Source organism: Liolophura sinensis, chromosome 8 (genome assembly GCF_032854445.1).
Source record: "Liolophura sinensis isolate JHLJ2023 chromosome 8, CUHK_Ljap_v2, whole genome shotgun sequence".
Lineage (NCBI taxonomy): Eukaryota > Metazoa > Mollusca > Polyplacophora > Chitonida > Chitonidae > Liolophura > Liolophura sinensis.
The window spans coordinates 44268776-44294126 of NC_088302.1; the positions used below are offsets into that span (position 1 = coordinate 44268776).

The window sequence follows — 25351 nt, forward strand, 5'->3', positions numbered from 1 at the left end:
TCACCAGCAGTGTGACCTCCTATGTTTCTGTGTACCTTTTTCTTTGTTGCTATCTGTCTGTATCTCCAGCAGTGTTTCCCATGTTTCTGTTTCCCCCACTTCCTGTACCTTTAACTGCCTGACTGTCCATCTTTCTGTTTTCCTATCTTTCTCAGTTTCTGTTCCCAGCTCAGTGGCTGTCAGTCTTGCTGTTTGCTCACCTTCTTGTATCCCCACTGGCCAGCTGCCTGTCTTTCCTGTATCACCAGTTCCATGACTCCATCTTTCTGTTCCCCCACCTTCATGTACACCCCAGTTACATGACTTTCCATCTTTCTCTGGCCCCATTTTCCTCTATCCCCAGTTGCATGACTGTCCATCTTTCTGTTATCCCCAGCTTCCAGTATACCCAGTTGAATGACTGCCCATCTTTCTGTTTCCCCACCTTCATGTATCTCTTCCCAGCTTTGTGACTATCTAATTCCCTGGCTACCCATCTTTCTGTTTGCAACACCTTCCTGTATCCCCTGCTGCCTGGTTAAGCATCTGTTTTCCTTTTCTCCTGTTTAACCAGTTCCCTGACTGCCCACCTTTGTACTTCCTCATGTTCCTGTTTCCCCAGCTGCCTGGCTACCCATCTTTCTGTTTCTGTGTTTTCCTGTATCCCCAGCTCTCTGGCTACCCGTCTTTCTATTTCCTCACGTCACCAGGTGTAATTAATCTTGCTGTATTCCCATTGTTCCCCATTTTCTGTTTTCCCATTCTCCTGTGTAACCAGTTCCCTGACTGTCCATCTTTCTACTTCCTCAAATCCCTGTTTCCTCAGCTGCAAGGCTATCCATCTTCCTGTATCCCCAGCTCTCTGGCTACCAATCTTTCTATTTCCTCACGTCACCAGGTGTAATTGATCTTGCTGTATTCCCATTGTTGCCCATTTTCTGTTTTCCCATTCTCCTGTATAACCAGTTCCCTGACTGTCCATCTTTCTACTTCCTCACCTCCAGGTTTCCTCAGCTGCAAGGCTATCCATCTTCCTGTATCCCCAGCTATCTGGCTACCCGTCTTTCTATTTCCTCACGTCACCAGGTGTAATTGATCTTGCTGTATTCCCATTGTTGCCCATTTTCTGTTTTCCCATTCTCCTGTATAACTAGTTCCCTGACTCCATCTTTCTACTTTTTCACCTCCCTGTTTCCTCAGCTGCAAGGCTATCCATCTTCCTGTATCCCCAGCTCTCTGGCTACCGATCTTTCTATTTCCTCCCCTCACCACGTGTAATTGATCTTGCTTTATTCCCATTGTTGCCCATTTTTGGTTTTCCCATTCTCCTGTATAACCAGTTCCCTGACTGTCCATCTTTCTACTTCCTCACCTCCAGGTTTCCTCAGCTGCAAGGCTATCCATCTTCCTGTATCACTAGCTGTCTGGCTGTCAATCTTTATGTTTACCCTGCTGCCTGGCTACCCATATTTCTGTAAATCTGTTTCTCCGTTTTCCTGTATAACCAATTCCCTGACTGTCCATTTTAGTGTTTCTCTGCTTTCCTGTATCACCACCTGTCTGACTGGCCATCTTTCTTTTTCCCTATTCTCCTGTATCCTCACCTGCCTTGCTACCCATTTTTCTGTTTCTCCATTTGGTTGTATGCCCAAATGCCGAACTGCCCGTCTTTCTCCATTCCAATAATCATCGAGTTATCATACAGGCCTTATGTTTGACATGACCAATGTTTAACTCCATTGTTTTAGTTGACGCTGTCAGACGCATTCATTTGTTTCTCTCGGTCAAACAGCGAAACATTCGGGAACTGCTCACTTGCCTCATGTGAGCTTTCAGCACTAATCAGTCAATCAGAAGTCTGCATTGCACGCATGGGGTTGGTCTTTCCGTGCTGCAGCATTACATTTTGAAAGAATATATGCTTAATATATGCCTCTGTATAATATGATCATAACCTCTGTTTCAGTTCCCTAGTTATCCTTGTGTTAAAGTGAAGATAAAGTCATTCACTAAAGTTGAATTGATTAATAAAGTAGTTTTCCAAAAATGTTCAATAAATATTTAAAAATTCTACACCTCTTATCAACAAAATAAACAGCAAGTGGTCGTCAGTACCAAACAACAATGGTGACTCCAATTTGCCATGTTATAGCTGGCCACAGACACCCATTAATTTTACATAAGCGACAATGTTAACGTTTAGCGCTGTAGCTCAGTCAAAACATTCCGTGGCAAATAAACTTTGGTGCATACCTGGCCCAGCCTGTGAGGAAGAGGCCATAAAAATCTTGACATAGGTTGACCGTCAAAATCTGGACCTTCATATGACGGCAGCTGGGACGTGTGCCTAGCAACTCCAAGGGAACGTCATACCCAGCCTCATCACCCCCTGTCTCCTTGTGTCCTCTCGCCCAGACTTTCAAATTTTCATCATTAAAATTCATACCTGCCCAAACCTTAGACAATTTCCAACATTTTGGTATCAAGCATGCACCTTTACACCAAAAACGGGAGGCTGGCAGCAAAAAAAGACTCTGTTCGGAAGTTGTAATGAGAGTCTGTGTCCAGCTATCTAGATCTAACCAAGGAGCTCTCCCGTACCGTCTGTACAATGCCATTGAGGTAATACACACAGAAACGCCTGATACCCAACCAAAGAATATCAGTTCAGTTCCGTTTTCAAAGGGCCGAAGTTTCTTTTAGTCTGGCTTTCGGCCTGGGTGATCTTTGTGGGCACAAGCGTCGTATATTAGCAGTCCTCGACCTGCGTGGGTGTAAGCATTAGACCTAGCTCGCTGTACCGACATCAGGGAATTCATCGAATATAGTAGGACCTACTATGAAAAAAAAAACTCCGTTAAAAATTAACGGAGTCTACTCCGCTGCTGTTTACTCCGCGATTTTAATAGTAGTACTCCGTCAAAAACTGTGGACTAACTCCGTTAACACATATCCCATCAACGGAGTTTTTACACTAACGGAGTGCACTCCGCTGAGACATTTTACATCTGGTGTGTTTCGGTCATTTGGTGAACAAAGCCCTCTCATGATTGGCTGGATATTCCGCTGCTTGATGAACAATGTTGGGCCACCATGTATAAGGTAAGTACATGTATCATATATACTTAAATTTTGCACAAATTTTGCATTATACTAGGTTATAATAGGTTTACACTCAGTCCTTAAACAAGCAGTCCACTAAATTAACTATGTGAGGCCCCATATACATGTGCAATTTCACCACAGTGAAGTTAACATGTTTTGTAACATTTTTTTGTTAACTATCATGGTGGCACAATTTTCTGTTATTATTTTTCATAACCTGTAATGAATAACATAAGGAATGAGTGTTCTTGTGTTTGGGACAGCGTGACTTCAGACGCAAATTACGTTATGTCCTAACGAAATTCCCTTTTTATTCTTCTTCAGGTATGTAATCATGCAGATTCCTTTAGCCATATGATAGTTGTTGAATGCATAGTTACTTGTATAGTCATGCCGAATGAGCACATCGTTGTATTAATTAGTAGATTAGCTTACAAAGTAGTTGTCTATTGGTCATCTTCAGACGTCGTTGTTGTTTCCATTTAATTAACATTACGTAATGTTACGCTTCGTATGCGCTAGATTTCTGATTGAAATAACAGTAGTTTCAGTTCAGTATATTTAACGATAGTTGTGTCTTTTAATAGTTTGTAACTCAAGTAAAGCTAGATAGAAAGCCTGAGTGGCTTAGAGGAATATTTCCTTACGTACTTCGTAGTAGAAATCCACGAATGTGTGCAATGTCAAAAGTATGTAAACAAGGGGGATAACTCCTGGTGGAATACGCTCAACAGGGGCGACTACTTTTGTTGGAATAATGGAAATAAGGGGCTTAACTCTAAATGTCAAAAGACAATACGTGTCTGGAAAGTGCAATATATTGTAACTTTCTTTATTTTTGTTCCAAAACTGTTTAGGGGTTTTGCAGGGTTAACAATTGTATATATATACATAGATTTATTTCATTTAGTTCATATTTGTGCAAAGCAAACTCATGTCACAATTCATTTGAACACATTGTATTACTTTATTTCACTTAATTTACAGTATCCCATGAAAATTATGATTTGTTGCTATTTAAATCGTGCACTCTTTTAACATCCTTGAGACGATCGCTACGTTTTGATTATGTCCTTACGAAATTCCCTTTTTATTCTTCTTCAGAATAAAGCCATGTGAACTTTATACAGTGTGTCATCTGGGCCTTTTACAGCTACACAACATGAACTCATCTAATCGTCTGCATTGATATTAACTCTACTGTGTAAATATTTATAGTGTAAACATCAGAATGAATATTAAGTAATAGATGCCGTTAACCGTAGGACCTGTATCTAAGCTACAATGTGCCACCCAACATTGGTTAAGATTCATCACCGAGTTGTATTTTTATCTGTACCGTTATCCATTAAAACTGTAGCCATTGGTAAAAACAGTGTACTTGATGTGTAGTATTTAATCGGTCAACATTAAAGAGACAAGTTAGAGACCTTCAGCTGAACACAGGTACACAGAGTAGCATATGAGTTTCCAGCATTCCCTGTTAGCCTTGGAAGCGATTAAAATATCAAGTCACATTTTATTGCTGGTCACATGACACCAGTCACACTCGCGCACGTGCAGAACGGGTTTCCCGCTAGTCTGAAATTATTTCGTCGTGTGAAATCATATCGAGGAGTTTACCGAGTCGTCCGGGAAAAAATGTCAGTGCTTACTCTAGGCGGAGAAGGTAAGTCCACGTATCTCCAAAACCCTATTTTAGTCCGATCGGGCGTTCAGAAAAAAAAATCCGAGCTGCGGGGGGCGGGATCAGAAAATCGTCCTGTTTAACCAGCAGTACCTATGTGACGAGTCCTCAATGTTTAGCATTATAGTGACGTAGATGCACAGAATCTTATTTATGTATATATTGTTGAGGTGCAGTTGTACATGTAACATACATGGGAGTAATCACTATACATCAACATTGATATGTATATGTTGCAATAGTATGTTTGCAAATTGTCTGTAGAAATAAGCCTAAATGCTAGAAAACTGTTGACCGGTTCTCCATTTCCCGTTTCATCCTTGCGGGCCTTGACGAGTGACGTCATTAACGAGTGACGTCATCAGGTCACGCGCGTTTCTCATAGAAAGCTGTCTGCTCGTTTTGGAAGAGTGAGGTGACAGAACTTTAGGCCTTATTGAAATGATAGTTTGTCCACTGTTTAAGAAGTTCGACTGCTTTACGTAAGGTCATGTATTACATGGTAAGCAAGTTGTTTTTTTTTTTTTACCAGCGGTATTATTTCACGCGAAAGTGTGTTTTTCATGAAAGGTTCGGATAGCTCGTTGTCCACAGAACTCTTCGTATGACGTATTGACTGATCATTCGAGCGAGATTAACGAGCTTCAATTTGGCATATACGTCGCCGGTAAAGCCTGCCCATTATTACCATTTCGATAATGGAGGAACCGATCAAAGGTTACCGAAGACCAAAACGGTGACTTTGTCACCGGTGATCGGCCACGCAATAACCAGTCCAGCAGTTCGGTGGAGGTTCAGCGGGTACTCAACTGGCAAACTGAGACCGATCAGCGGTCACGCTATTATCAAAATGATCTTGAGGGACCGGTGAAATTGTGCTTTCCAACATAAATACCGGTGTTCATTTTAGCAAGTTTATCGGTACACGATTGAATGTAAACTGTTACCATACTAAGTTGCCGTCTGGGTCTTATTTAAGTCACTTCACGTCTGAGGATAGTCAACAATAAAGGAAACGCATTTTATAGCGTAAGTTAACTACCCGAGACCTTTAGTATGTTTGGTGTGATACATATGTGCAGAAATTGTATTACTGCAATTATCTTATTTTTCAAATACCTACAGTTTAATGTTTACAACATAGTGTATGGTAAGGAGAAAGTACCGAACAGAGTGAAGGAAATAGCCTATACCAGATCCTAAGAAGATATCAAGAACAGGATTAATTGCATTTTTCTTTTACGCTGTAAATATATTTGGCAATTATAAATATGCTTATTCCAGGCACTTCTAGTGCATTGTTTTGCAGGAACTGTTAATATGTATCTTTTGTTTTAGTTTTTGGTAAATAACTTAGAAGCAGTAGTTAATAATTTTTTTGCACAGTTTGTAAGAGCTACTGCCCCTTGTATTAGTACGTTTTATCTTCTGGCGTTCTGAAAACTTCTTTCAGAACGAAGAAGAAAGAATAAAAGATTCTTTTATGTAGCCTGACTATACCTAGTTTCAAAATGTATAAATGTATTAAACCTAACCCATCCACGGCCGTCTAGCTGCCCTGTTGTAAGCATAGGCGGAGATTCAGCTGGCGTTTCAAGGGTTATTATATGTCACTCTGGAGTAGTTCTGTAGATTGAAATATAATTAATTTGAAGCATGACAAATTATTCCAGAAGTATGGCTTGTCCATGTTTATTCTTAACCCTTGTCCTGTCTGGTATATATGCCTGCCTATGCTTACAACAGGGCAGTTACACGGTCATGGCAGGACCAGTGTTAAACTTTCAATGCATCATTTGTTTTGACTGCTTGGTCATATGTATCATTTTGTTTTTCATTTGCATTCAGACTCAATTTTCTGTTTAAATTTTCTTTTACATAGATTATATATATTTTGTAAGCAATCATTGATTTGTCTGTTTGTAAATTTTCTTTTAGACAAATTTTCGTCCACTTTCATGTGTGTGACAGCTGTGCCGAAGCCTCTTTACTGCTTTTTTTGCCCAACCAGTTTTTTCTCCATCAATTTTTTTTATTTTAACCACTAATATCTGTCCTTCGGCTTTCTGTGCAAATCGATTGCCAAGACGTCATGATAAGAATAACCCAAAATCATCTCATGATCAACCGCTCATTCGCTTGTATCGTCGCGTGTCGAATCGCTCGACCGTTCGTCCATCTGTAACATTTTTGTTTCGGGTACATTATTTTTTTTGCCAGAAGCCATTGCTTTTTACCTGTTTTTTGTTTGTCCTTTGGTTGGTTTGTTTGTGCGTGCGTGTGTGTGTTTTCATCTGTAAATTGTTTTTAGGTACTTTGCAATAGTTGTATTAGTGTCAAATTTTCATTATGGATGTTAGCTAGGATGCTTTGCACAAGATTGCCATTTCTTTGAATTTTTCAGTATTCTGTTCTGTCCAGAATACTCTGTCACTCTAAAGTGAATCAACATCTATAAACAGATTAATAAAACTGTAAAACCTGATTTGTTTTTGTTTTGTTAGATAATTTCATTATCTTATACATGTAATTTAGTGTGTCTGCAGATAAGGAAATAGGCACATTTTAGTGATGTACATGTAGTCCTGATGAATTTAAATTAATTACTGGCTTGACAGATTGATACTTGACTGATTGGTACTTGACTGATTGTTTCTTAATGAGTTTCTTGATTGATGCTTTCTGGGTTCATTGATACTGTTTTGGTTAGATGTGCACATGGCCCTATGGTTTCGCCATAAGAAAATGACTGGTTAAACCCATTTAACCATGGTAGAGGAGTAATACACTGAACCAGCGGAGTAATACCGTGAATCAGCGGAGTACTACTGTGGCTCAGTGGAGTACTCCATTACTCCTGACAGGGGAGTTGACTGTTATTTGCTGTATGACAGTACAAACTCCTGTAACCATGGGAATGGAGTAATACCATGAATCCGCGAAGTACTACTGTAAATCAGCAGAGTACTCCGCTACTCCTGACAGCGGAGTCAACTCCGTTTTTTGTTTACTCTGCTAAATTAGCGGAGTACTCCCTCAGACACTATACAACGGAGTACTCCGTTGTTAACTCCGTTGTATTTAACGGAGTTTTTTTTTCCAGTGTATAAGATACTCTGTCGTGCAGGTTTCGGGAAGATATTTTCGGAATAAATCTGACTTTACTAAGGAAAACGCAATGCAGCGCCAAAATATTTTTGTTCGAGCAATGACTCCCGAGGCGGTTTCCTTGCTAGTTCACCTGGCTAGTTACTGCAGTCTCCTGCCGAACATGTACGCATTGTGACACGGGCAGCCGTTCTCACCAGGGTCATAAATGTGTGGTACAAAGTGCATCAGTTTAACACTTAAACTAACCGGAAAATCCGATTTATTGCATCGATATTTGTCTATCCACTATACGAGACCTCACTGACAACCGAGGGCCAATATAGGTTTTTTGACGTGACAGGCAATTATCACGTGACATTTTCAGCGCTAGTGATTGGCCAAGTTCATACGGGCTTCTTCAGCGAGGCTACTCGGAGTGAGTTGTCTGTCGGTGCCATATCCCCAATGCTGAACTTCATATTCTCGACTTTCAAAACTTTATAGAGTTTTTTTTTTTTACACATTCTTCTGTGATAACTGTTTCATATATCCTTTTTAGATATATGAAATCTAAGTACATAGATTAGCACATGTACCATACGAACAGTTCCAGAAATTCTGCTGTTTGGACTTTTTTAAGTACGTGTATATACCATACTTTTCTATACATTTATGATAACGCGCTGTACGTGTGGTGTATTTTGATCAGATTCACTTAAAGGAATTGTGTAGATTGACTTGGTACTTTTGGGATGAAGACGTGTTTATAGTTCTAGGCGCACACTATATGTTGTATAGACTTTCAAACGGACGATCGGAGGAGCAGCCAGCTTTTGCTGGATTTGAACTCACAACGATTAGTGATTTGGAATGTTACTTTTTAAGACGTAAGCCTAGACGTTTACGTCTTTCTTATAACACGTTATATTAGGTTTTATGTCTTTGTCACATGAAGTTAGTATAAGAAACAGGGGGCCTCCGTGGCTCAGTTGGTTAGCGCGCTAGCACAGCGTTATGACCCAGCAGTCTCTCACCAATGCGGTCGCTGTGAGTTCAAGTCCAGCTCATGCTGGCTTCCTCTCCGGCCGTAAGTGGGAAGGTCTGGCAGCAACCTGCGGATGGTCGTGGGTTTTCCCCGGGCTCTGTCCGGTTTCCTCCCACCATAATGCTGGCCGCCGTCGTATAAGTGATATATTCTTGAGTACGTTGTAAAACACCAATCAAATAAATAAATAAATAAGTATATGAAACACTCGAACAACTCTTACAGAAATTTTGTTTTGTTTGACCTGGTATAGTACACCGTATAAGCATATCAACCACACTGACCGCATGAAGTGTTCACGTTACATGTAGCATTATAGGACAAGATACGCATGACTAACCACTGCTATCTGGCCCTATAATGTGTCACTGTAGGTGAAATATTTGTCACGCCATGTCTACAACATAAGGCGATCCTAATTGTATAGCTGTTAACAGGTTCGTGTAAAGGTTAAGTGAGATAGGGAGAACCGGCTAATGCATGAAGGAGTTATAATTACTATGCAAGCAGTAATAATATTGGATGTTATATTATAATATCATAAACTCAAGACCTCCCTCTGGTATGGTTTCTGTATTTTTAGAGGCTGTTTATCAAAGGCTGATCTCCCTTGGTTATATACACTTATATGTGACAGTCACCCGGCTTGGCCGTGGCATACCTAATCGATCCTGCAGTACCGTTACTGTCTTTACCTGGCGGATAGATCGGGTAATGCAACCCTATCGAGCCTAGGCACAAGGTATAGCTGTGGAGCCCAATAGCATTCTGTAGGGCTTTTCTAATGCCACTGTATTGTGGCAGGTTTAGATCAGTACCGTAGGAATTCTGAGAGTCACAATGGCGAACAGTGAAGAATTAGAATCAGCTGTATTTGTTATGGACGGGGAGGAAGGTAACCTTATGGAGCAGGTAGCTCTGGAAAACGTGGGCAACATTCGTAAGGTATGCTACAAAAGCACATCTTTGTCTTCGGCGTTAGTAGGTCGCCCAGGCGTATTCGATACGTGAAAGCAGAGCGCTAACCGTTTCCTATTCGCTTTCCTATCTCACATAGTGGTTCTGGGTCACAAATACGTGGGACTAATATAACTGTTCTATTAATCACAGCAAATACTTATTATTTTTTAGCTCTCCAAAGGATTGGGCTATTTATTATAAGTAGATTTCAGCCATGTATGTACATAATTTACATTTCATCCTTAATCATTTTAATACCATTAATATCGGATTACATGTAGCATGGTTTCAGGGGTCATGTTTTTTTTGTTTGTTTTTTTTTTTCGTCATGCATCGTATGTAGAGAGTGTTTTGGCTTTTGCTCTTAGGTTTGTTTATTTGTGTACGTCTGACCGTAGGATGACCACCACGCATTGTTTATATACAGACTTGTAAGTATATAACGCGTTGGAGAGTTTGATCAATATGGTTGTATACTTTAGGCTTTGTGTGGGAGCGACCAAGCATGCTCTTTGTGTATATATGACTATATGTCAGGCGGTTAATTATTCGTGGATCGATGTAGTAGCTCCACTAACAGTGACAGAACGTGCTGTCTACGTCATTCTGTGTTATCCAGGTGTCCTGGCATACGTCAGTCTTCGGAAAACAGTAACTTATATAAACCATTGCGAAAATTCTAATGACTTAATAATTTTTTGGGAAGGATGCAGTAAAACTTATGGAAGGCTGATTAATTTATATATATATATATATATATATATATATATATATATATATATATATATATATATATATATAATCATCTGACGATACAAAATTTCGCGGACGTAAATCTACATACATGAAGTAAGTGTGTAAGTTTATTCCATGTACGCTTTTTACTTCCTCTGTCTATAGTGTTAACTTTAACTGTAAGTCGCAGAATGCTTCTCAGAAGAGGTAATAATTCTGTTCATACTTTTTATAACATATATTATTTGATAATACAAGATGGGTTGCAACAGCATAATCTTGATGTACATGCATATTGCGGAATCGGCTCTTCGGTTAGAAGTACTTACATGAGTATATATATTGCCTCCAGATTAGGTCTTTGATTACTAGTATTTCAGGGTCAAGTATATATACACTGTTGAGGTTTTGGTTACATGTACTGGTATAGGAGAACATATATATTGATTATATATAAGTGATTGTAAACACATAGGTACACTTTTAGCGATACAAGTGCTTGTATAACAGTGCATGTATTGCCGACGAATCAGATCGTTAGGATAATAGGCAGGTCTGTGATACAAGTGCTTGCATGAGAGTATTTTGCCAGTAATTGGACAAGGCTTTTATTCACTAAGTTCTTGTAAATGTTATTACTAAAAACTAGTAATAACTGTTAAGGAAGTAGTAGTTTTTCATCTTCTTAATTTTATTTTTAGTATCTTAAGTATCTCAAGTACGTTTGGATAAAAAGCTGGAGCCAACAGACTGACCCATCAATATTGTTTTGCAATTGCTTACCGTTCTTTATATGTATATGTTGTCACCAACAGCCTGTTGTTTTGTCTGCCCAGGTGATGGAGTCTCCGACAACGCCAGATAACCTGGACCACGTGTTGAAGGACCAAGGAAATTTCATCTTGACCGTGTCCCAGTTTTATAACCAAGAAGCTCTAAGTGACGTCGTCCTCAAGGTTGGAGAAGCCCGTTTTCATGGACACAAGTTCGTTCTCGCGAAGTCCAGCGATGTCTTCCGGACAATGTTGTACGAGAAACCCTGGTCTCAAAATGTCCGCGAAGAAATCGAACTGAGTGAAACAGCCGAGTGTCAAAGTGTGTTTGATCGCTTCCTTCGTTACTTGTACACGGCGGAGATATCAATAAGTGCCGATTCCGCCATCGGGATACTTTGTCTAGCGGACAAGTACAATGTGGCTTCTCTCAAAGTCCTCTGTACATCTTACATGGTGGAGCACACAAAGTCTCCCAAAGTGCGGAATGCCTTGAACTGGTACCCTTGGGCCAAAGCGCTTCATCTGGAGAACCTTATACACCAGTGTACCAAGACCATAGCCTGGAACACTGATGTGATTTTGAAATCACCTCAGTGGATAAACATGGACATAGACTTCGTATGCGACATTTTGGAAAGCTCTGAGCTCGTGACCCAAAGCGAGTTTGGACTTTTTCTTGCGCTGAGTCAGTGGTTACTGGATGAAAGCCATGTTCTGCATTTAACCGAGGCGTCCTCCCGACTTCTTCCGCTTATTCGCTTTCCTCAGATGAAGGTGGTAGAATTGCGCGAGGTGGAGAACTGCGAATTGGCGCATAGAGACGACAGTAATGGGATACTCATGGACTTGGTTGGACAGGCATACAGGTTCCGGTCTCTGTGCCCTGCTCAGACTGAACTGGGGATTTCCTTTAACCAGAAATTCTTCTTACCCCGAGATTACCTAGACTTGGCTGTCGATCAGGTCCGAATACAAAACACTTTACGCTTCGGCATTCAGGTTGACGTGAAAACCGGTGTAGGACCTGTTCCTTCTACAGCCAAAGAAGGCGAATGGAAGATAACTTACCGCAAGTCAGGTGACACGGGCGTGTGGACGGTTCAGATGTACTGTCATGAATCCGCCATGGTGAACAGCGAGGCGAGGATCCAAGCCAGTTTGGTGGTGTTTAATGAGGAAGACAAGGTCGTGCAGGTGGAGAGAGCCCCTACATGTATCTGTGGACGAACGAACAGCCTCACAATGCAGTTGACCATCGCTGATTCTGAGGAGGCTAAAAACATGCTGGTTCTCATCAAACCGGTGCCTCATTAAATCACCACCAGAGCTCGCTGTCATGTAACTGCCCGTATAGAGGAAAATGTCCGGAGACATTTTAAACATTGTGTTGTGGTGACTCAATAGTGAAAGAGCGCGTTATAACCAATTAGATTAAGTACGTCAGTATTTTATTGAATTTTTTGGAAAATCACGTAGCCTTAGGCGTTTATATATTACTTCCAAGAATGGATCTACGAAGTGCTGTGAAAGTGATCTGGAAAGCACAAACCCGACATTGATCAAGTGAGGTTCCACCGACAAACTTACGCTAGGGACACTCTGCTAACGCCACCGCAATTGTACATAATGGGAATCGCTAACGACTCTTTGAACATGATGTTACTCACAACTGCATGGGTATTGTTATCCAAAATACGTGGTAGATCTCAGGAGTCCCTTTTATTATATAACAGTACACCGTATAGTTTATGAAAGTAGTCATAAGGGTAGACCCAGAGCAAGTTTGATTTTGCTGGGTTTGTCTAATTGTATTTATTATGACATCATTCGTAGTTGTCACTTTCTCGTCAATTCTACATTTCCGTTTGGCGTGAGGAATCATCAACCACGTGTGTATATAGCATCATATTATTAAAGATTAATATTGTCTAAATTAGTATTGTATAGTGCTTCTTTACTGCTCTCCCGCTTTTACCAGACTATGGTATCCTGTTAGCCTTTGTTGAATCATCATCATCATCAGCATATGGTTAGTTAGCACTATATTGTGTGTGTATTTATTTTGAGAGCGAACTGCATTAAACACGAGCGACAATCCAGATACGCCAAATATTGATACAACAACCGAATACACTCCACACGCTACGATAGTTATCGTGAGTAGAATGTCTTCACCCAATGGTTCATATGACGTACCTGATGGTGTCTCCTCCTACTTTTCCTCCCCGTCGCCAAGTCATTTCTTCAAAGACGCCTGTTGTCCATTTTGTTACAGTATATAACAAACATTCAGTTGCTGTAACTCCTAATTATTTATAATAATTAGTTGTTTATGTGAAGCCTATACATGGATCAAATAATATATGGCCTTGCGAAAACGTGTGGGTCTCAATGCTATTTGTGAAACAGGAGAAATTTCCTTCGAACAGTATTTATTGTTGTAACAGTCATTATTCTTGATGGCAGACTAACTTGAGATTAGTGAAGATTTTTTTTGCCTATGTATAACACCACGGATTGTGTAGTGGAGAGTGTGTTACAATAGATGTCATATAACGAAACAAAGGGAGGTGATATTCCAGTTCCAGTTGCCGGATGTTTATCGAAAATATGATTATTAATAATGTTGAATACAATTACGTTGTTCACGACGTATCATGATAAAACCCACCAAACTGTGGAGGCGTTTTGCAGGACGTGTAAATGAATCTGTGTAGTTGGGGTACATTTTGAAATTTACATTCAAGCTTGTCTGCCATTTTCCAAGCATTTGACTGATAACAAAAAGGAAAACGGATTACATGCATATCGCTTCCAGATCAGTTGGCACAGTACTGTTTATCTAATTAACGATGTAGACTAGACGTGATTCATCTATATATACATATATACTCTTAAGGAAATAGGCGAGAATATATATATATATATATATATATATATATATATATATATATATATATATATATATATATATATATATATATATATATATTATCAACATTATATAGTAATGTTGGATACTTGTCATTCCTGAAGTTTACCTCAGATAAAAATATTGCCTTGCCTTCATTGAGAGTCGAAGTTTTACAGCGAATAAGTCATTGAATAAACGTTGCTTGGAGATACCGCAGACAGTATTGGCAATTTTGCACCCTTTTTCTTTCTTTGAACAAAATATCTACGCGGGTATATATTGGAATCGTTCAACCATGACTTGCTCTTGCTGTTTACACGAAGTGTTTAGACATGTGTATAAATTGTGTACTTCCCATTCAGTTCTAGTCATACGCAGTTATAAGTGATATTAGTCAGAGCACATCTCAGGAGATGATTAAGATAAGATCCCATGAAGATAAGTAAATGATATATTGTGTGTAAATCGAGATTGGTAAAGTGGACCATATGCCATACGTTCTAAATAAAATGTTTTACCTCTCTTCCTACGCTGCAGAATTTGTCTTAGTTCCTTTTCGTCGTGTAATGTAACCGGTAAACTGTTACTCGTGTACCATTTAGTTTACTTATATTTAATTTATATATTTGATTGATGTTTTACGTTCCACTCAAGAATATTTCACTTATACGACAGTGGCCAGAATTATGGTGGGAAGAAACTGGGCATAGCAGGCTACTGTCAGATCTTTCCACGTACGGTCGGAAGCCAGCATGAGCTTGACTTGAACTCACTGCGCCGTCAATGGTGTGAGGCTCCTGGGTCATTGCGCCGCACTGCCACGATAGCCACCTCGGCCACAGTTTTCTTATGGTGCACGGTTTGGATACCGACTTCTTTCATTCGTCTAGGACATTCCTTGCTTGTTTCCAACAACATTGAAAACTGTTGACTGTTCGGCCTCAGTCGCAAGAGGCGTCTCGTGGTATTTCAGTACTGGTAATAAATGATTCACGTCAAGCACACCACGTACGTCCACTCGACTAATGTACGACATCACAGAAGAAAACTCATTTTGTAAAATTAGCCACACACGACCAAAAACCCCACACAAGACAAACCATATGGACGACGCCACACACGACCACTCAGCCGGTCCAGGGCGCTACACAGGACAACCTATACAGTGAAAGACGCCCCACACCACCACTCTCAGCCAGTCCAGGGCGCTACATTGGGCAATCCATATATTGAAAGACACCCACGACATCCCACAGTCAGTCAAAGGCACCATCCGCGACCTCTCAACCAGTTTAACGCACCACCCGCGACCGCTCAACCAGTCAAATACACCACTCACGACCTGTCAACCAGTCAAAGCAGACAATTTGCACATAAGATAATTCAGTTGCCCAGTCTATGTCGACATGAAACACGCACCCGGTCACAATTTAAGCTAATATTCAATGGTTGTTCGAATCCGTAATGTTTCGACTGGTTATACGGTATATATAGTCCACATTACTGGACGCCTCAGTGACATCGCACGCTGAAATCCGCCTCTCGCTGCTTGGTCTGGTTATATAGCCACATCCACTCGACCTCTGATAAGTGAGATCTAGCGCCTTGGCGCAATGACCCAGGAACCTCACACCAATGCTGTCGCTGTCAGTTCAATATGTCACTGTCGTAAAGTGAAATATTCTTCAGCACGGCGTGAACCCCAATCAAATAAATAAAAGTAAATAAATTTAAATCTAGCACTCGCGGGGTCGAATGGTTAGTCACAGTCGCTCGAACCCTAATCAGTGAAACGAAAGGCTTGTGTAACTTCAGCTATCGATGGTTTGGTTGTTGCCTTTCATAGTCAAGAGGTTTGCCAAGTAGCCTATTTAATTAGCGAGGCATCTAGTTTTTTCTGTGTTTCTCAACCCATATAACCTGAACTTTTCTTGATTGTGGCTGAAATCGCGATTCACTCAAATAAATAATATGACTGGTGGTTAATTGTGTTCTGAAGAAAAAATGGCTTATATTTATTCTAGTTGATATACGCCATTTTCAAGAAATTTTCACTTATTCGATGACAGTGAGTTATTTGGGTTCAGTTGGTTTATTCATGTATTTATTCATTTATTTATTATTTATTTAGTTATACAGTGAGAGAAAAGTTTGGGTCCACTGACCAAAAAATCTGAGTAATTCGATTCAGAAAACTGAGCCATATCAGCTGCTGAACTGAGTCAAGAGACTCATCTGGTTATACTTTGACTCATTTGGTTGGTCGGAAAATTCACAGGAATTGGCCATGACTCAACTAATTACCTCCATTGAATTAATCAGATTTTTGAGTCAACCGACCCAAGTTTTTCTCTGAGTGTATATTTATTTATAAGTTTTGCAAGCTTCTGTCTCTTGGAAAGCAATAACTTGACGTCTATAGGCATTGCGCCAATCACTGTTTGAATAAATTCCAAAACTGTAATTTATCAGAGTAAGTTATAAGATTGTGCTCGGTACTGTGAATCGGTTCACACGAGAGAGGCTTACAGGGTATTCTGAATACATGTTCCATGGATATACAGAATGGGCATTTATTCCTCACATGGCATTCATTTCGTTCATGACCACTGTTTTACTTTAGGCCTAACGCTTACAATCTGAATGCGTAGGAAGGTCAGCCAGTAACCTGCGGATCGTCGTGTGTTTCCCCCGGGCTCTGCCCTGTTTCCTCCCACCATAATGCTGGCCGCCGTCATATAAGTGAAATATTCTTGAGTACGGCGTAAAACACCAATCAAATAAATAAATAAATAAATACAATCTGAATGCCTACGTGGTCTGGATTACAGGATGTCATTATATAATGTTTTGACATTGAAATTATGGGACATACACACGGTTCTGGTTTGAGCAGTGAGAAGGACTGTTGCATGTAATGAATGTACATACGAATATAACTGCTTTCCGTTTATACAAACCATACATACATACATGTATAGTAAAATATAGTAAAATAGCAATTCAAAAGGAGTAATTAAGACAGACAGCGTACAACAGACACCGGCACTCTATATGAATAATGACATTTATAACTGTACAAACCTAAAGTTAGCCACAAAGCTATTCTGATATGCCTAAATGATATAAACCTATATTTCAAACCTTTATTATTGTTATTATTTAGATTTTAATTTTGCGACTGTATACAATTGTATAAAACTATATAATTGGCGAATGCAGATTTGTAATAAATTCATCATCAAAATGCTTGCTGGTGAGCTTTCTTATTTTGCATACACTGAAGTTGAAGGAAGGATCTGTAACAAGAGGGAAGGATTTGAAGTACTTGGCATAAAGTAACATTTTCAAATCAGTCTTCGAAAAGTCGTTTTGAAGTAACCATATAAGATATCAGTGGGATACAAAGAGGTTTAAAACACCTGAAAACTAGTTTGAAAACAATGCCCCAATTCTTCTCTTTGGCCAACAGGTTACCAATTGTGTAATAATGTATCTAAGTGACCACACATTGAACAGCTAGAAGATGGAACAGCACAGAGTCTGTGTAGAAAAGTGTTACTTGCAGCGGGGATGAAGTGTACCGGTAGACCCTATAATCTATAATCTAGCAGGAATTTATATTGAAGGATTTTAGTCTTGTTACCCGATTAAGACACAGCGAAAAGGTTAACAGCCATACATTTTTGGTATTTATGTTATAAACATCAGTAGATTTGGTTGTAGATCGTCTAGAAATACAGTCTTGAGTAAAAATTTAAAACAGACTTGAGAGTAGCACCAGTGTAGTTATAACCTCTAGTATGCCCCAAATGCATCATGTACAATGAGGAATTATGTACATACAGGCATGTAGATGGAGTGTCTTAGAGGATTGTCTTTAAATTGTGGTTTCTTACATAGAATATGTAACCATATACATAGAATGTGGTTACTTATTACTCTTGTACACGATTTAAATATTAGTTTCCATAGTTTGTACCTGTCATAATCTGGTGGAAGATTATATTTGTCACATAATGATTTCATGTGTGAAATGTTTCCATTCAGAATAGGCCAGTGAAGCCAAGCTCGCGTTTTCAAGAGTTGCCTCCCCTCTAGCAAATGAACAGCGTTTAACAAGATGGGGTCTTCCGTGCACATGTATTTATGAAGTAGACCGACAGAACTGTTCTTGTTGTTTAACTCAGATATACTTAGCAAAACTCACATGGGCACAGCAGCACAACAGGGTTAACAAGTGAAAAGAAGAGCACCAAGCCAAAATGTTCAAGAAGTGAGTTGAGGAGAAAAAGGATGATTGGGCACAGGGTTATTGTTATGTTGTTGTTGTTCTGGCTACTGTGACTGGTAACAGTTGTGACTGTAGAGTGGTGACTGATACTGTGGTGTGTTGCTTGTGATGGGAAGGAAGGGGGTGGGTGGGGGGGGGGGGGGGTGCTGGTTGGGAAAGTGGATAGTAGTAGGCCTGTGCTGTATCCCACTGAGTTGTTCAATTAAATTAAACGTTGAAGTCTATTGTCAACAGTACTGGGGAGTTGTAAGGACTGGGGTTATATTTACGTGTTGATTTCCACGTGCATTCTGATGTCTTTTCTAAACCCACGGTCACGTGCTGTTAGTGATTTTTCATTGGGTAAAATTGAATGTGAGATGTACAATTTGCCTAATTAAGACGTTTATTATTCTAGTTTCTGTCACAGGTCTCTGTCATTTATATGACATTGCTTCAGGGTTTATACTTTGTTTTTAGCCGGTTCCATTAACACATTGGGCATTTTTACTTCAGTACTCATTGTTCACAGTATCTGTGGCAAAATACCATTCATTTCATTTTCATTCTATTGGGTACTGGGTGACACACTTTACAGCAGTTCACAGGTGATGTCAGCACCTTCTAACATTTTTATGCTAGAATGTATGGCTCTAGGACTTGTGTTTGATCAGAATCCAAATGAAATCACTGTTTGCTTTTTTTATTCCCTTTTATCAGACACACAGGCCTGTTTGTTATTATTAGATCCCAGAAAGTCAACAGTTAAACTAATCTCAGTGAACATTACAGTGAAAAAAGAACAATGACTTGTTTTAGTACAGCTCTAGGTAATACAAGATGTACTGTCTATTGCACAACTAATGAAATCGCCTGAGGGCAATGTTTATTTTATTTAAATTTAATGTGATAGTTTAGTCATTGACTACCCTCTCAAATATATATATATATATATATATATATATATATATATATATATATATATATATACATGCATCATTGTGTACAAATTTGGTTTGATGCTCAGTGTATCGTAGTTTAGTTGTTTCATGCAGGTAGACGTATGCTGACATGATTTATTATGGTTTTATCCTTTCTTTTTATAAGATTTGAAGGCAAGGACATGGTGTCAGGTGTGAACAATGCAAAGTCATCTGTTCAGAGAGGAGTAAGAGCCAGCATTCTACAGGACTACCCAGAAGCTGAAAACTTCATAGATCAGATTTTACCCAAAAAGGAGACTCTGAAAATTGTTAAATGGTAATGATATCATCTACATGCATGTACACATACAGTAGGAGTGTACATTACATTGACCTTCCTAAACATCACTCTCAGGTGCATTACCACCTCCTTCTTCATAACGTCCAGATATATTCCTCCCCCATACAATTTCCCTTGTAGGCCCTGTCTCTCTCCTGCCAAAACATTCCCCCCACTGGACAATTCCACAGTCTCCTTATTTTTAGGTGGGCTAATTAAATATCAGTCTTGATTTTATTGAAGACTTCTTGTCATCCACCAACATGGTATGCAAGTCTGCATGTTGCACATGAGAAAGTTTTTATAACATTTGCCTTGTTATAGGAAGAGTTGGCTCTATTTGCACATGAGGCCGGGAATGACCTCCTCTTTGGCTTGGGTGGAAGTAAGTGACTGACAGCGCTTGTGTGGTTTGTTTAACTGGTCATATGTGAAGCACTTTGGAGTCATTCTCCTCTTGCTAATATGATATACGATTTCAATTTCCCAACAGTCTGTGCAACTCATAGGGGAAAGTATGTCAGTTACTTGCCAAGGGCCAGTGGTTTAATCCAGGAACTCAGGTTTTCTTCACTTACCGGTAAACTAATCTCCTTCATGTCAGTCTTGAAGACAGCTTGAAACATTAATCAAACAAATATATAAATTATTGTACCTCTTAACTTTTAAGAGGTACAATACTTTTCAACTGCTTTTCAACTTGCCCCTTTGCTTATCATAATATAAATCAATAGTCCTATGTAAATTGTTTGAGCCATGTTTTAGTCTATGTATTTCACTGATCTTAAATCAAGGTTAAGTCAACACACTTGTATTCATTGTTTCTGTTTGTTTCTTGTTTTGCAGCCATGAACACATAGAGCTGTTAGCCGGCTCTAATGGCCAAGTCTTGTTCTTCAAGGGCAGAGAAGGCCCCTACGTTCCCAGCCTCAAACTCCTACACAAATGTATGTTATTATCAATAACTGTGGTGCAGATGTACTGATATTGAACGTACTGTTAAATAAGACAAGTTCAATATACTGTATAACATTTTCCTTATCAGTATGGATTTCACCTATGTGTCTTATGTTTCTAGCTCCATTCTGTGTTTTCCTATTTTTTGTTGAAATGACCTATACATGAATTTCCTTTGATTGTTCTTTTTTTGCATTATATCCTATATTTTATCTGCTGTTATGTTAAATCTTAAGACATTTTCAAACAGTCAGGCCCAAGTAAATGAGCAGGTTAAATTTGCATTTACAGTTCCATTTATCCTGCCATGGATGCAGGTGGATAAGGGAGCGATCAGGTTCGTCCTGAGTGGAGCAAACATCATGTGTCCTGGACTTACCTCCCCTGGGGCTAAGATGACCAAGGATCTGGAGAAGGAGAGTGTTGTGGTAAAGGGCATCTCACTTTTGAAACTTGAAATATAATTGTTAGAATGAGAAACAATACGCAGTTTTCAAATTACGTCATTCCCAGACTAAATGATGTCGCCAATTCATGGCACAGTAGGGCTTCTTTCCTATTTTTTAACATGGCAGTGATAAAATGAAATAAAATCAAAGTTAAAATCATTATTTTTACAAAAATGGGAATCCAGTCCCACCCAAGATGGTCCCATGTTCACAGTAAGCTCATTGATGATGTCATTGACAGAAACTATGCATAAAATAGTTGGTTTATTACGAGGTATAAAGTATGCATCAAAAATGGAAGCTCAGAAACAATTTTTTGGGATAAAACCATAATAATTGTATTCGCATTCATGTATGTTTTAAGGAAAGATAGCTTAGTGTACCACTGAGACAGGATCCCTTTATAGACACCAGATGGCGCTGTGTTTTTCTTAGACCATGACTCATTATTGTCTCTTGTTATTGTTTATTTTCATCACACATAATCAGTTAAACATTTACAATCACAGGCCAAATCCAGTTCAGTCAGGCTTAAACCAACTAAGATAACCAGGAATATGTCAGAAAATACTGCAATAAATGCATGCAGTAGACCCCACAAACTAAACAAACCAGTGAACCAACCAAATCAATACAACCAAACAACTGACCCATTAAACCAATATATTGATAATAAATACATACTATAACTAGAAAAAAATGAATACAGCCTCACGGTGTAAAGGTAGATAACTCTTGAAGACAATTCCCATGTATTAATGTCTGTGTGTGTTTTATTACTGTTGTAGCAGTAACAGTCATATGCAACCAATAATATCGTTCACAAAGAACGATGGATTGATGGTTTGAATGTGATGATTGATGGTTGTAAAGTAAAGATTGATGGTTCAGATGTGAGGATGAAAGCCCGAATTTATGTTTCAAAAATCAGGATTTATGTTTCAGATGAAAGTATTCATGATTCAAATGGTAAAGACTAATGGAGGTTATTGTGCTTTTGTTATTATTAATTGTATTTTGGAATTAGAACTTTGTCTGTAGCTGTTTTGCTTATCTTGGGCTATGTTATCCCAGATCATTGGTCCATAGCAATCAAAGGGATATATCATTTGGTAAGAACTGCGCCTGCCTTTGACCTGGTTCTTTGTCATAGTGTTTGACATTCTATTAGTCTGCTTCCTCTCTGACCGCTCGTGGTAAGGTCTGTCAGCGACATGTGGATAGTCGTGGGTTTCCGCGAGATCAGCCCGGTTTCGCCCCACCATAATGCTAGCCTCAGTGGTATGAGTGAAACATTCTTGAGTACAGCACAAAACACCAACTAAATAAATCCAAAAAAATAAATCTGTTCGTCTGTCATAACACCCATGGAACCGGATGTTCCACACATTGGTAACATTTCCAACAGTCTATATTTTTAACACTTCTGGCCAACTTGAGACCTTAATAGAGGAAGTTGTAACTTCCTCACTTGGTGTTAAGCATGAAGCGGATAGTGCAACGACTGGTTGACATGTATCAGTATAAAGGCTTGTGCGGGGCTGCTTACTTGCCTTCGGTAAGGCGTCTCAGTGAAGCAGCACTAGATAAAAGAGCTGTGGAAATCTGTCCTGCAACAAGGAGGCACATAACTTGCATTCGAAGGACTCCTTCTTCATCATATGACTGAAAAATTATGACCTAAAACCCCAAGCACTCACTCACTCACTCACTTGTGACCAGGACCACTAACTTACAACTGATATGACAGGTGCATTTTAAGTCTCCAGAAGAAGCCTGGACTTGCCCTTCTATCTCACGCCAGGTAATCAGGGACAAAACTGTATCCCTTTAAGTTAAATATATTTTGTTACATGCTTTTGAACATGATATCTGAAAGATCCGTATTGTTTTTCCCAGGCCAAGTTTGATTTAGGGTCTTTTGGCAGGGTATGCCTTTTGTTAACTTTTAGATAGCCAGCTATCAATAACTGTGTTTGTAGCCAGGGGTATAATAGCCAGTTGCATGGTATCCTTGCAGGCTATAATGGCAGAAGGCAAACAGCATGCTTTGGCTATTGGACTGACAAAGTTATCCACGTCTGAAATGTGAGTATCTTTGTTATTTGCTGTGCTACCTGAAATCCTAAACCACTTACATTGTTAGTTCAAAGCTGTTAACATGATACATTTGAGCAGGTGCCATTGAACCTCTTAAAACCAATACACAGTGGTTTAATCAGGAAAAATACTTTGCCCTCAAGTCTTGTAATGCTGCATAGGGTGTATACTGACAGTATACAGACTATATCTTGAGGTTGATGCCAAAATGTTTCACCATGCAGGTTTAAATTTTATCTTTTAATGGAATTATTATTACTGTTTATGTGATTATCCTAATTGATAAAGTTACTGATCTTTTATGCATTAAATTCACATTACTTCTGACTTAACACCTATAAATAAAAATTATTTATGTATTTTCAGCTTGGAGAAAAATAAAGGCGTAGGGATAGAGAATTTACATTACTTGAACGATGGCCTGTGGATAATGAAGCCCATTAAATAATTTGTCTATGCCTTGTCAATGTGATTTGTGTAATAAAGTCGTCATTTATGTCTACTTAAATATTTTGTTATTATTTGATTTGTAATAGTATATTTTGTTGCTGAACTGAGTGAGGATGCTTTTTTGTGCCTAATTTAAAGCATATATTTTGTGGCTGAACTAAAATGGTGTAAAATTCTTCAAAAGCAGGTTATGTAGTAACTTCAGGTTATATATGAGGGACTAATCACTTAATAGACCTTTCCGAACTGAAAGGCACGCAATTGACCAATCATGGGTAATAGTGTTGCAAATAGGTCAACGGGATACTCCACACATTGATAACAAATGTTCAATTTGTCTTTGACGTCATGACGTTCCAATTTCACCGGGAATGGATCTCAAAGTAACCTTGTCACGAGAAGGGATTGCACGACATCGGATGTATTGGATCCATTCATTATTCCTGTATATAGCGTTCAGTGCTGGGAGTGCCGACGCAGTTATGTTTACTAGGTTAGCTGGTCATCAAGATTTATGCCCTGTTTGCGGACTGGAGTATTATTATAACCGGCTGTGTGGATTACCCCCTATAGTGACAACCAGGAACTATGTTGCCCTATGTATTAGATTTACAGTGTGTGTTTTGTTGTCTTATAGGAACATCTTCGTCCTTAATAAACCGTATGAGCAAACATAATCTCAACCAAATGGCGTTCGTCCAAAAGCTGACACCATAAACTTTACATTGGTGTATAGATCGGCAAACATTCTTTCACTTGGCTAAACAAAACCCAAAACCAGTAAGGTTGTAGGTTTTTTTGTTTAGTCGGACAAATCCGGTAGCAGGGAATAGACCACTAAGCGACAATTCTGGCTTGATTTCCCAGCGCTGGGGCCGCTGGAGCCACCATATTTCCTAGTGAGTGAGTGCGTGCTTGAGGTTTAACGTCGCACTCAACAATTTTTCCGTCATATGACGACGAAGGAATCCTTAGAGTGCATGTGCCTCCTTGTTGCAGGACGGATTTCCACCGTCCTGCAACGAGGAGTGCTACTTCAATGAGACGAATTACCGAAGTCACGTAACCCCCCCGCCCGACCCATTATGCTCATACGGGTCAACCAGTCGTTGCACTATCCCATTCATGCTGGGATATACAACTTGCTCTTTTAAGGTCTTACTCGACCCAGGATTGACCCTGGATCTACCGCTCCCGAAGCGGACGCTCCACCAACTGTGCTATCGGTGCCGGTCACCATATCTCTACCATCGATCACGTGAAATCTTCTGTTAATAGGCCTAACTCTGGTAGTGCGTGCTGCAAGTATCGTGTAGGCTAAGTTTAATTCACTTAACCAACCTATTCGTGAGTCCCTCTCCGGCCGTACGTGGGAAGGTCCGCTAGCAACCTGCAGATGGTCGTGGGTTTCTTCCAGGCTGTGCCCGGTTTCCACCCACCATAGTGCTGGCCACCGTCATATAAATGAAATATTCTTTGAGTACGGCTTAAAACACCAATCAAATGAATAAATAAATAGTATTCGTGAGACACGGTAAATATGGTCGCCAAACTTCCGGTTTTTGTGA

At 39.5% G+C, this 25351-nt stretch overlaps 2 protein-coding genes across 2 annotated transcripts; both read left to right on the plus strand.

Annotated features, from left to right (window-relative positions):
- Positions 1-5149: 5149 nt before the first annotated feature.
- Positions 5150-14282, plus strand: LOC135472964 (BTB/POZ domain-containing protein 17-like). The gene is made up of 2 exons (XM_064752712.1): positions 5150-5273; positions 11438-14282. The coding sequence occupies exons 1-2, from the start codon at positions 5262-5264 to the stop codon at positions 12689-12691; spliced, it is 1266 nt and encodes a 421-aa protein (XP_064608782.1). The 5' UTR covers positions 5150-5261; the 3' UTR covers positions 12692-14282.
- A 4125-nt stretch (positions 14283-18407) lies between these two features.
- LOC135472965 (malignant T-cell-amplified sequence 1 homolog) lies at positions 18408-23835 on the plus strand. Its single transcript, XM_064752713.1, has 6 exons — positions 18408-18567; positions 19672-19824; positions 20674-20774; positions 21076-21212; positions 23254-23321; positions 23700-23835. Exons 1-6 carry the CDS (start codon positions 18557-18559, stop codon positions 23779-23781), a joined length of 552 nt encoding a protein of 183 aa, XP_064608783.1. The 5' UTR covers positions 18408-18556; the 3' UTR covers positions 23782-23835.
- The last annotated feature ends 1516 nt before the right edge of the window (positions 23836-25351 follow it).

What these genes read in the sequence shown, in the direction of transcription:
- LOC135472965 (XM_064752713.1), top strand. An exon ending in CCTCAAACTCCTACACAAAT is followed by an intron (nt 20,775 to 21,075) that starts GTATGTTATTAT and finishes TTGCATTTACAG; the next exon opens with TTCCATTTATCCTGCCATGG. An exon ending in AAGTTATCCACGTCTGAAAT is followed by an intron (nt 23,322 to 23,699) that starts GTGAGTATCTTT and finishes ATGTATTTTCAG; the next exon opens with CTTGGAGAAAAATAAAGGCG.